The 12,534-nt window shown below is 45.6% G+C and overlaps 1 protein-coding gene across 1 annotated transcript in view; it reads left to right on the top strand.

Annotated features, from left to right (window-relative positions):
• The window catches only part of LOC139562695 (B-cell lymphoma/leukemia 11A-like), a 52,693-nt gene extending 42,407 nt beyond the window's left edge, over positions 1-10,286 (top strand). Inside the window, exon 3 of the mRNA XM_071380627.1 lies at positions 4,957-10,286. Coding sequence (XP_071236728.1) covers positions 4,957-7,178 — 2,222 coding nt within the window. The 3' untranslated portion in view covers positions 7,179-10,286. The remainder of the gene's footprint in view (positions 1-4,956) is intronic.
• The last annotated feature ends 2,248 nt before the right edge of the window (positions 10,287-12,534 follow it).

Below are 12,534 nucleotides of genomic sequence, written 5' to 3'. Positions count from 1 at the left end.
TTTAGTTGGTGTGTGGGTGTGTTTTAGTTGGTGTGGGTGTGTGTTTTAGTTGGTCTGTCTGTGTGTTTTAGTTGGTCTGTCTGTGTGTTTTAGTTGGTCTGTCTGTGTGTTTTAGTTGGTCTGTCTGTGTGTTTTAGTTGGTCTGTGTGTGTGTGTTTTAGTTGGTCTGTGTGTGTGTTTTAGTTGGTCTGTCTGTGTGTTTTAGTTGGTCTGTCTGTGTGTTTTAGTTGGTCTGTCTGTGTGTTTTAGTTGGTCTGTCTGTGTGTTTTAGTTGGTCTGTGGGTGTGTGTTTTAGTTGGTATTTGTGTGTTTTAGTTGGTCTGTCTGTGTGTTTTAGTTGGTCTGTGTGTGTGTTTTAGTTGGTCTGTCTGTGTGTTTTAGTTGGTCTGTCTGTGTGTTTTAGTTGGTCTGTCTGTGTGTTTTAGTTGGTCTGTCTGTGTGTTTTAGTTGGTCTGTCTGTGTGTTTTAGTTGGTCTGTGGGTGTGTGTTTTAGTTGGTATTTGTGTGTTTTAGTTGGTCTGTGGGTGTGTGTTTTAGTTGGTATTTGTGTGTTTTAGTTGGTCTGTGGGTGTGTGTTTTAGTTGGTGCGGGTATGTTAGTTGGTGTTGGTGTGATAGTTGGTGTGTGTTCGTTTTAGTTGGTGTGTGTGGGTGTGTTAGTTGGTGTGTTTGGGTGTTTTAGTTGGTGTTTGTGGGTGTGTTTTAGTTGATGTGGGTGTGTTAGTTGGTGTGTTTGGGTGTTTTAGTTGGTGTTTGTGGGTGTGTTTTAGTTGGTGTGGGTGTGTTAGCTGGTGTGTTTGGGTGTTTTAGTTGGTGTTTGTGGGTGTTTTATTTGGTGTGGGTGTGTTAGTTGGTGTGTTTGGGTGTTTTAGTTGGTGTTTGTGGGTGTGTTTTAGTTGGTGTGTGTGGGTGTGTTTTAGATGGTGTGTGTGGGTGTGTTTTAGATGGTGTGTGTGGGTGTGTTTTAGATGGTGTGTGTGGGTGTGTTTTAGATGGTGTGTGTGGGTGTGTTTTAGATGGTGTGTGTGGGTGTGTCTTCACAGCTTGGTACAGTGGAGATATTTTAGGCCCTGTAAAGCGATCTGCTCAGAGTGGTGCATTTCCCCAGAGAGATGCAGTAAGCAGGGGAAGTTTCAGCACACGTTTCCTTCCATCCAGTCTCATGTTTCACTATCAAACCTCACTGACTTTCTGTGTGTGTGTGTGTGTGTGTATGTGTGTGTGTGTGTGTGTCTGTATGTATGTGTGTGTGTGCCACCTCTGTGTGTGTGCCAAGCTTTCTGCCACCTTTGCACATCTAACACTGCCTAAGTGCCTCAGCAGTGTCCTCAGCTTTAATCAGGTTTAATACTTTGGTGTGTGTGTTTGTGCGTGTGTGTGTGTGTGTGTGTGTGAAGTGAGTGTGTTGACATGGAAGTAGGGAGGGTGTACTAAGTTAGAGCATGTGTGATGGCAGTATGTGTGTGTGTATAACGTGGGATGATATAGTGTATTTGTGTGTATAATGTGGGTTGATATAGTGTATGTGTGTATAATGTGAGTTGATATGGTATATGTGTGTGTATAATGTGGGTTGATACAGTATATGTGTGTATAATGTGGTGTATGTGTGTATAATGTGGGTTGATATGGTATATATGTGTGTATAATGTGGGTTGATATGGTATATATGTGTGTATAATGTGGGGTGATATGGTATATATGTGTGTATAATGTGGGTTGATACAGTATATTTGTGTATAATGTGGGTTGATTTAGTATATGTGTGTGTATAATGTGGGTTGATTTAGTATATGTGTGTGTATAATGTGGGGTGATATGGTGTGTGTGTGTGTATATAATGTGGGGTAATATGGTGTATGTGTGTGTATGTCTGGCACACTCTCTTCCTCCTTCTTCCTCTCTTGTTCTCTGATGTCTCATTGCTGCTTACATGGCTCGGACATTTCCCAGTGTTAAAAGCTGGCAGCTGACTGCTCTCTCTCTCTCTCTCTCTCTCTCTCTCTCTCTCTCTCTCTCTCTCTCTCTCTCTCTCTCTCTCTCTCTCTCTCTCTCTCTCTCTCTCTCTTTCTCTCTCTCTTTCTCCTATCTTTCTCTCCCTCACTCCTGTTTCTCTCCGTCTGCGATCTAAACACACTGCTGCCAATCTCTACAGTCATCTGTCTCTCTCTATGTCTGTCTGTCTGTCTGTCTGTCTGTCTGTCTGTCTGTCTGTCTGTCTGTCTGTCTGTCTGTCTGTCTGTCTGTCTGTCTGTCTGTCTGTCTGTCTGTCTGTCTGTCTGTCTGTCTGTCTGTCTCTCTCTCTGTCTCTGTCTGTCTCTCTGTCTCTCTGTCTCTGTCTCTGTCTCTGTCTGTCTCAGTCTCTCTCCCTCACATATTCTGTCTCTATCCACCTTCCTCAGCTCTTTCTCTGAGCTCTGGGCAGTCTTCTTCAATGAACTGAGCAATGGCTGAATTACAAGCAGGCTGTTAGGGCACTCGGAAGCCTAGGTTTCAGACACTTCCAATCGTTTCAACTTTTTCCAAGGCTCTTGCACATCAATAAATGTATAAGTGAGAAGAAACAACTCTCAATGGAAACGCAAATAATACATAGGGGTTAGACCCTCTGCAAGGTGGCAGCAATTAGCAGACATTTTTGACTATTCTAATTGTCCATATTTGACCAGCTAATGCTAGTCTTCCCAATCTGTGGACGGTGAAAGATAAGTCTGTGTGTGTGTGCGTGCATCTGTGTGTGTGAATTCTTCCAGTGCTCAGACAGCATGCTCGACCCAGACAGAACACAAAGGGGTCTGAGTGTCTTAACAGGATTATTCTACCCAACCGCCGAGTCTCACGCCTTTCACTCACTCACCCCCTTCTCACACAACCCAGTAGCAACTGTTAGCCTCTCACATACACACATGCTCACACCCGCAGAGTGGAGAAGTCTTTCTCTCTGCACACCGTTCTACCTCACACACTATATATAGTATATCCACCACGAAAAGAAGAAAAAAGGTTGTGTAAGAAATATGACACCTCCCCTCACACACGTGCACGCCTTCGCGCACACATGCACACACACACACACACACGCACACACACACACTGAGACACACACGGCACACTAACTGATGGATTTTTTGTTGACAGTGTTGACCCTTAGTTTTTTGGATCTGCAAGTAAATTGCAGTTGGGGAGGATAAAAGCGGGAAGGTAAACCATAAATCCCTTTTAGAGTTGTCTCTCATTTTCTGGGTTCCTACTGCACGTCATTAGCATGAGTATGGAAGCTTTAGTGACTGACCCCTCTGTTGATTCAATGGACTATACAGCCCTTTATCACAAAAATGCCTTTTATCTGGAAATGTATCCTGGATAATTATTGCCAATGTGATATTTATCTTGTCTGGCATGATTGCAGAGCTAAATATTTTGGCTTGTCATTCTGAGAATAAAGTAGATGGATCCATTTTCTATTTTATTTGTATCAAATAGCTCATTTTAATTGGCAAATAATAAAACGTTAATTTCCTGTATATTTTATCCTTTTTAGTGAAATGATATGGTCTAATGGTCACCTGGTAGAGCTTACTTCTTCAGGCTCGTTTGATGCTCGCCTTAGTCTCATTTGAGGCTTGAGAGAGTCTCCCGGTGTCTTCTGTGTTGTCTGAGAGTGCCACAGTAATTATTCTGAAAGGGAACCAGCCTGTAGAGGGTCCCTGGGTATATGCACTGAATGACTCACAGGTGGACCAAGATACCACAAAACACCCCACTCTCGTTGTGTGTTTCACCATGCCTATCTATGCTTATAGTTACACATTTCAGCATTAATCTGTTTACTGTCTAAATGTTTGTATTTCTGTGTGTGTGTGTGTGTGTGTTTGTGTGTGTATGTGCATGTGTGGGCATTTAGGAGAATCTGTGTATTTAGGCTAGCAGAGCAGTGGAGCAGAAATCTTTATTGGATAATCAGTCCTGGGTTTTTCTCATGTCCGTGTGTGTGTGTGCGCGCGTGCATGTACACGCCTGTGTGTGTGACTGTGCATGAGTCTGCATCCATATAACTGGTTTCATATTGAAAGGCTTTCAGCGGCGGCCCGTTTATGATCTAATCTTGCAAATGAGCTGATGGAGGAGCGGGCTGGCCTTAATGAGATTACACATGCATTGTGAAGCGGACCACAGGTCATTGTCAGAGAGCCATTCAAAGTCAATTATTGATTTAAATGTTCCTTTGCTGTCACAAGCGGCGGAATACTTCACTGGGCCGCGATTGAGAGGGCAGTTCTATTTATGCACCGCAAGAGGCTTTTCTTTGTGTGTGTGTGTGTGTGTGTGTGTGTGTGTGTGTGTGTGTGTGTGTGTGTGTGTGTGTGTGTGTGTGTGTGTGTGTGTGTGTGTGTGTGTGTGTGTGTGTGTGTGTGCACCACCATTCAGAGTAAAGCATTATAACACAGTTATACTGTCTGTGTCGATGTGACTTCTGTCTAAATGAACAAATCCAAAATTAGAGGCATACACTTCTTAGTCCTCCTTAGTACTGTAGTAGTATCTGCTATGCTTAGTGGGGTTGTGTTTCTCGGGTTAGGGGTTATTTCTGTACATCAATGGGAGTGGGTTTTCTGCGGAGTGTGTTCTCTGTAGGGACAGCGGTCATTGTTTGCTTTGTAGCAAGCTGAGAGGCTGCTCACAGTCAGCCGGGATAACAGTGTCTCATAGCAGGCTAGAGGAAGTTGTGACCCCCCCCCATTTTTAGAGGCTTTCTAAAAATATATTTGATCCATAAGACAGTCAAGCACGAGTCAAATGCAGCACAGCTGAATGGAGCTGAACTCTCTAACTCATTTCCTTTGGGCATCAATAATGTATATTATTTAATTAATTGATTGATGTGAACATGAGTCTACATGTTCATGTGAACATGAGTCTAACTCTGTGTCCCCTCTTCCTCTCTGTCCCCCTGCAGGTAAGGAAGAGCCCAGTACCTACACCTGCACCACCTGTAAACAGGCCTACGGCAGCGCCTGGTTCCTGCTCCAGCACGCCCAGAATACCCATGGCTTCCGCATCTACTTGGAGAGCGAACACGGCCATGGCAGCCCCCTCATCCCCCGCATGGGCAGACCCTCCTCCCTAGGCGGGGGTGCAGACTGCCCCTCACAGCCCTCCCTCCACGGCCTCCACCTGCCCTCCGAGGCCAGCCCCTTCAGCCTCCTCCGCATCCCAGGATCAGGCTCGGGGGGCCGGGACGGAGGGGGTGGACAGCAGCGTTTCCCCCCGACGCCGCCGCTCTTCAGCCCCCCTCCGCGCCACCACCTGGACACCCACCACCTGAGCCCAGAGGAGCTGGCGCTGGCAGCCCACCATCCGAGTGCCTTCGACAGGGTGCTGCGCCTCAACCCTCCCATGCCCCTGGACCCACCATCGGCCATGGACTTCTCCCGTCGGCTGAGGGAGCTGGCGGGCAACACCTCAGGGTCCACTCCCCCCCACTCTCCACACCGGCCCAGCCCTATGCAACGGCTGCTCCAACCATTCCAGTCCGGTGGAGGAGGTGGAGGATGTGGCGGTGGGGGCAAGCCTCCCTACCTGTCCACCCCCCCTCCCCTTCCTCCCTCCATGCAGTCCCCTTCGGGTTCCCATACCACCCCCAGCACCCCGCTGCCCTCCTCGGGCCCCCAGCCTTCCACTCCTCTGAAGACCAAGTCGTGTGAGTTCTGCGGCAAGAGCTTCAAGTTCCAGAGTAATCTCATTGTGCACCGGCGCAGCCACACAGGCGAGAAGCCCTACAAGTGCAGTCTGTGTGACCACGCCTGCACGCAGGCCAGCAAACTCAAGCGCCACATGAAGACACATATGCACAAGTCAGGCTCGCCCAACGCCGAAAAGTCAGAAGATGGTCTCTCTGCAGCCTCCTCACCCGAGCCGGGCACCAGCGAGCGAATGGGCAGTGCCAGCAGCGCCCTCAAGTCAGTGGTGGCCAAGCTTAAGAGTGAGAACAACCGCCTGCGCCGGGAGAATGGTGAGGAGGAGGAGGAAGAAGAGGAGGAGGAGGAAGAGGAGGAAGAAGAAGAAGAGGGGGAAGAGGAGGAAGAGGAGGGGGAGGAGGAGGAAGAAGAGAAAGTGGATGGAGCTAGGAGGAACAACAACAGCTACCACTTCAGCTTGAGTCTGGAGGCAGCGCGGCACCATGAGAACAACGGCAGCATTGGGAACGGGGAGGTTGTGGGTCGTCTGGTAGGAGGAGAGGAGGGTTCCATCCCTCGCTCGCTACCTGAGGTGATGCAGGGCATGGGGTTGGCGGCCAGCATGCAGCACTTCAGCGAAGCCTTTCACACACACAAGCGCAGCGCGCTGGGCCAAGAAAACCACACACACCACCACCAAAACCGCGAGCACACACAACGGCAGATGTGTGACAAGGATTCAGCGCTGGAGTCGGGCCGCGGCGAGGGGGGCTGCATATCGGCTGTGGCCATCAACGGGCGCGGCACATCCCCCAGCGAAGCTGCCTCGGTGGGACTCTCCAAGAAGCTGCTCCTGGGCAGCCCCAGCCCCCTCAGCCCCTTCTCCAAACGCATCAAGCTGGAGAAGGAGTTTGACCTGCCTACACCCACCATCCCCAACACAGAAAACGTCTACTCCCAGTGGCTGGCCGGATACGCTGCCTCCCGACAATTTAAGGACCCCTTTCTGAACTTCCCGGGGGACTCCAGACAATCGCCCTTTGCCTCTTCTCCCTCAGAGCACTCGTCGGAGAATGGCAGCCTGCGCTTCTCCACCCCTCCTGGGGAACTGGATGGGGGGGTGTCGGGCCGCAGCGGGACGGGGAGCGGGGGGAGCACGCCCCACCTTGGGGCTCCGCTGACTCGACCTGGCTCCAAGGACAGCAGCCGCCGCAGCGACACCTGTGAGTACTGTGGCAAAATTTTTAAGAACTGCAGCAACCTGACGGTGCACCGGCGCAGCCACACGGGAGAGAGGCCCTACAAGTGTGGGCTGTGCAACTACGCCTGCGCCCAGAGCAGCAAGCTCACACGCCACATGAAGACACACGGGCAGATCGGCAAGGACGTGTTCAAGTGTGAGATCTGTCAGATGCCCTTCAGCGTGTACAGTACCTTGGAGAAACACATGAAAAAATGGCACAGTGACCGCCCCTTGAGTGCCGAAATTAAGTCGGAGTAGTGGGGGTTTCATCAGCCCTCCCTCCCTCCCCAGTCCCCTGTACATTCTCCCTTCTTCTTTCACCAGTCCGGTGGAAGCTAAGACAACGTGCTCTGGACCAGCACACCCCGTTTCCATTACTCCTTGAATGCATGATCTGTATCGGGGCAATACTATTGCATTGACGCAAAACTTCGAGCCTTTCTCTTGTGCAATAATTTACATGTTGTGTACTTATTTTCTTTTTCGATTATCCTTTCCCATTTTTGATAATTAGACAGCATGCATGGTATGTTTTGGCTAATTAAAAAAAATTATGAAATTGTCCCTGGTTGGTTAGTTGTTGAGTAAAATGTGTTGCTGTTTTCTTGTTCTGTTTTTATTTAAAAAAAGAAAAGACAAGAATGAAACGACCATGCTGCATACCACATATCATGTACAGTCTTCAGCTTAACCCTCTCTGGACGACCTGGGAATCGCACTTAACCTTCATCTTTCTAAAATATGTTCTGTCCCCATGGGGTTAAAGAATCGTCTATGAATTGGCTTGTTTACTAAAGGCAAAGCAGTGACAGCCTTTGGATTACTTCAAAAAGACGAGGATGATTTAAGATTTGAATTTGTACTATCATTTGGTAAAACAAAAAAAAGAGTGCCTTTGATATCATGAAACTGCATTGGTTAATAATCTTCCTATCTGCTATGTATTATAGTATCTTTAAATTGTGAGGTTTTCAGCAGGCATGGTACAGGCAGTATTGTGTATAACTGAACTGTTTGTATATTTCATTTCTGGTACGGAGGTACTGAACACGAAGATGCTCTGTAATGTACAATCCTAAATTCGTGGGACTTTTATAGTGTTGTGAGGACTTGAGAGCTGGCATGTATTTGCAGTAGCACAAACCTATGATGCTGCTTGGATTTATCAGTGCGGGTGCAGGCAGTGTCTAAGCTCCCAGCACACCAGACGATACGAGGACATTCAAATGAATACAAGCGAGTCAGAATAATTAGATGCTAACAGAATGGTGTGCTTGGGGGGGAGATTTCTTTCTTCTTTTTTTATTTAATTACATTTTTTTATAATACATTTAAACGTTCTATCCATCTATGAATTGCCTAAACTTAAAAGAAAAGAAAAAAATCTTTAAGAAAGGCAGTTGTACCCATGCCAGGGCTCTTGAAAAGGAGGTGGAGACAAAATAATCATACAGGGGTTTGTAATAAAGGGCAGATGTACCTTTATTAACTTCCTGTTTTGTACTGTTTGCTGTTTGTGTTGACGTGAAAGGAGTTTTTTTCCTCGTTGAGTTGCAGACATCCGCCCCAGTCGATGGTGAAAGAGCCCTTGTCACTCTGCCTCAGAGTCTGTACAGATACTCTAAAAATGTCTAACGTTGGTACAACGTCGGTACAGCGGTCGAGTCTAAAGTTAGACTGTCATTTATAGGACAAAATTGTCCTATAATTGCACTGTTCAATTTTCCCAGTTTACAGGTATACGCTTAAGGGAAAACTTGCTAAAATGCTTACTGATGACTAAAATTCCGTTGTTTTATATAGTGACGAATACAGAATCTGTTGCCAGCCACTCCACCCCCACCCTTTGAACCCTATCCTTCACCTCTGACCATTGTTATTTAACCCCAAGAAACCCCAGCAAAGCACTCAGTGGTGTGACTGGGTAAAAACTCCCTCAGCTAGATAACAAACTTGCTGCTCACACTGCAAGATATTTGTTTTGTACAAATCTTTTTCTTTTTTTGGTATAGATATTAAAATGACTTTTTTTTTTACAACACGTCATTATCTTTAGGGGAAACTGTATTTAAGTTTGTTGTTGGTTCTCTTTTCCTCTCTGTCTTGGTGGTGTTCAAGACCCGATCACAGTATATATAAAATGGAGAAAAAAAATCAGTGACTTTTTATTTTGCCTTGGCTCTTCGCGGCTCTTCAGGTTGAATAAAATTTGCATTGGGGAAAGGCTTAAGATTATATATGAATATATAACAGAGAACTTAAATATAGGAAGATGCACACTCATGTCAATTCCTATGCTTAAACACATTTATGGTCTACTTTTTTCTGTATGTCTAGAATGGTATTTGAATTCAATGTTCACTTAGCGTAGGCACTATAGTATTTATATTGAGGCTCGTATTTTTAACTGTTGCTTGTTCTCTTTAAAGGTATTTACGTACCTTTTTTGGTAGTGAAAAAAAAACAAGCTGCCACGGTATATATTTTTAATTTGGCAGGATAATATAGTGCGAATTATTTGTATGTTTAAAGAAATGAAAGAAAACCCAATAAAAAAAATTATTAAGTACGTGGCATTGGGCGCAGTGGGCCATAAGATGGCTGCCACGCTGCGCTGGTTCCTGCTTTCACAGGTGGTTGTACATATCTTCTTTGGTTTGGTTTGGACCTCCTCCCCCTGCTGCCATTCTGTAAGCAGTAATGCAAGCTGACGTCGGGCTGTTCTGTTGTGTGCTTCTGTCTTTCCCACCTATCCCACCTAACTACATTCCAACATCTTAAGAAGAAAAAAATGAACTTACTTCATATGCAGTACATCGATTTAAAAAATAATCAATGTTTTGCAGGGTTTTTTTCATTGCCAAATACTAAATGGTGCTTTATATTTAGATTGGATATACTTTCATATGCAAAGCATATTTAAAAATGAAAATGAAATGGAGACGTGGAGAAGCCTGCTTGAGTTGAGACTTTTTTGTAAATGGCAATGCGGAATATTTTGTTATCAGCATTTTCTATTCTTGTTCTGAGAGCTGTTTGTTGTAACTTGAACTTGACCTTTATCTTTTACTATGGGAGTTACTATTTATTATTACCTACACTCTGTTCAAAACAGAGGCATGGAATGGATCATTTTTTGTTTTCTTTTTCTTTTTGGTTATGATATTATTTCTTTATTTTTTAAAGTGTGGCCCAAGGTCATTGGACAAATTTAGCTCTTTTTGTTGTGTTTTGTTTCTGGTCTCTGTTCAGTTGTATTGGGAAAACCACTGTCTGTGTTTTCTGGCAGTTGTCTGCATTATCCTGTTCACACACCCATTTTGTCCCTTTATTGAAAAACAATTAATAAAAAAAACGAACATATAATTCTGTTGTTTGTGCGTCATGTGGCTAGATATTTGGAGCAGGCCAAGTGTGTGGGTGACGTGGAATGGTAACAAATACATCAAACACATGATTTCCAGGTGTTTGATCCCAATCCATTTGCTCCGTTCCGGCCATTATTATGAGCCGTCCTCCCCTCAGCAACCTCCTGTGATGCATGGGTGTGTGTGTGTGTGTGTGTGTTTGTTTGTGTGTCACAATTGTATAGAATATGCATATGGCCTATATGAAATGGGGACCATTTTGGTGTCATGGTTGCCCTCCCCCGCCAGTAATACTGCTTCTACAGCATGTGTGTCTAAATGAGGTCATACAGTCTTGAGCTGTACTCGGACTTGCTGAACTTTCCCACATGCCTCCCCCTGTTCCTCCTCACGCTTCCCTTCCCTCTGGCACTGCACTGGTTTGTTTTGCCCTGAGGGGGAGAGGGGGAGTGACAGGCTCAGCAATGGATGTACAAGGGTCATGTGACATGTGCTGTGTCACCTAACCTGTTGGGCCAGGATAGCCGAGCCAGTGTAAGTGTGTGTGTGTTTGTGTGTGCGTGTATGTAGGTAGCAGCTTGAGTGGTGTGACTGCAGACAGTTTTCACGCTATCTCTGAGCACATACATGTTACATACAGTACATGTCACTCCTCAATGGAACTCATGGTGCTGGTAGTGTCCCCTCCCTCTCGCCCTTCCCTTTTCTGTAATTATTCCCCACTTCCAACGTTACTGCCACCACCAGGGCCGGCCCTAGCCTTTTGGGTGCCCTAAGTGAGATTTGGTTGGGGAGCCCCCCCACCTCACAGGCAAAACAGTTACTGGCGCTCCTCTTGACGTCAAAGATCATTTTGTTAGTTTTAAAGCTAATTTGCTGCAGTTCTACACATGTTGCCAAGATTTATGGCATTTTAATGATATCTGAGTTAGATTGACTAACAAAATCAATGGGGGACCCTTGGAGGTCAGGGCCCCTGGGCACATGCACTGCATGCCCGGTCGGTATTCAGCCATGATTACTACAAGTTTAGATAGCTGGCTAGACTAACTTATCAATGTAAAAAATGTTATCTGACATAACAAGAGCAAAACTGCTGATGTACAACCAAACTTTAAACTTGCACCTTGTGTATTCTACTATTCTGACTCCCAGCAGTAAATTGAGTTCATGAAGAAATTTTTTGGGGATCCTCCTCGAGGCCGAGGGCCTTAAACGGCCACTAATGTCGCTTTTGGCTGAAGCTGGTCCTGGCAACCACCACTCTTTCTATGTATCAGCCCACCAAAGTTTACTTAAATATCATTACCTCTCCCTGTTTACTCAGACTTATTGAAAAGTAATACATCTGTCAAAATCCATCCATCATAATAGCCTCCACCAACCGCCACCCATTCCAACTCAAACATTAGATCCCCCTTGTAGGAGAGACAATGACACCTGGCAGCTGTGTTCATCTACTAACGCTCACTTAGTGTATTCGAAACAATATTTTCCACAAGAACAACAAGTGTGTGTTTTGTTCTTCATAAACAACAGCCACTTGTTTTGAGGCCCTATTTCGTGTGAGCATGTGGGTGAGCCACAAAGCTTTACATTACTTCCTCCTTTTTCAGTGCTCCTGGAGCCATAGCAGCAGCGGTTGCCTCTTTTCTCCTTGTTGAACAATGCGACTGGCCTCTGGCAGAGCCGGCCAGGCAAATAAAACAAATCAGCTCTATTTTTTTCTATCTCCCTCTGTGATATATTCATTGTGTTATAAACTCACAAAGCATTCAGGCCTTTGCAGCTTTACTGGGGCTCCAGAAGCTAGTTTACGTTTAAAGCATAATGCATTTGTCACTGTTATAAAATCTATACAAGCATGACCCACAGTCCCTATAAACTCCCATGGATGTTTCTCCCGCCAGTTGAAGATTCTCCAAAGACTGAAGAAAGTGTGTTTTCACAGGCTGTGGTTTTGTTATTTGGCCTGGGAGCGTTGCTGAATAGAACGTGGTCAAAGTTTGTGTGTGTGTCTTTGTCTGTGTGTGTGTCTGTATTCGCATGTGTGCATGCTTGTGTGCATGCATCTCTGTGTCTGTATTGCATACATTACAGTGCCTGGCTACTTTAATTAAATGCATCTACCATGTACAGCAGCCTACAGGCTTATCCTGTGCATGTCTATACAGTATGAATCTGACCACAGTGGTATAGTTGAGATGGACACAAAGTAAATGCTACTTAATAGCCACTCACTGACC

This window comes from Salvelinus alpinus, chromosome 32 (genome assembly GCF_045679555.1).
Source record: "Salvelinus alpinus chromosome 32, SLU_Salpinus.1, whole genome shotgun sequence".
Lineage (NCBI taxonomy): Eukaryota > Metazoa > Chordata > Actinopteri > Salmoniformes > Salmonidae > Salvelinus > Salvelinus alpinus.
Note: the sequence above shows the minus strand (reverse complement) of the source record. Positions and strands in the feature narration are given on the sequence as shown.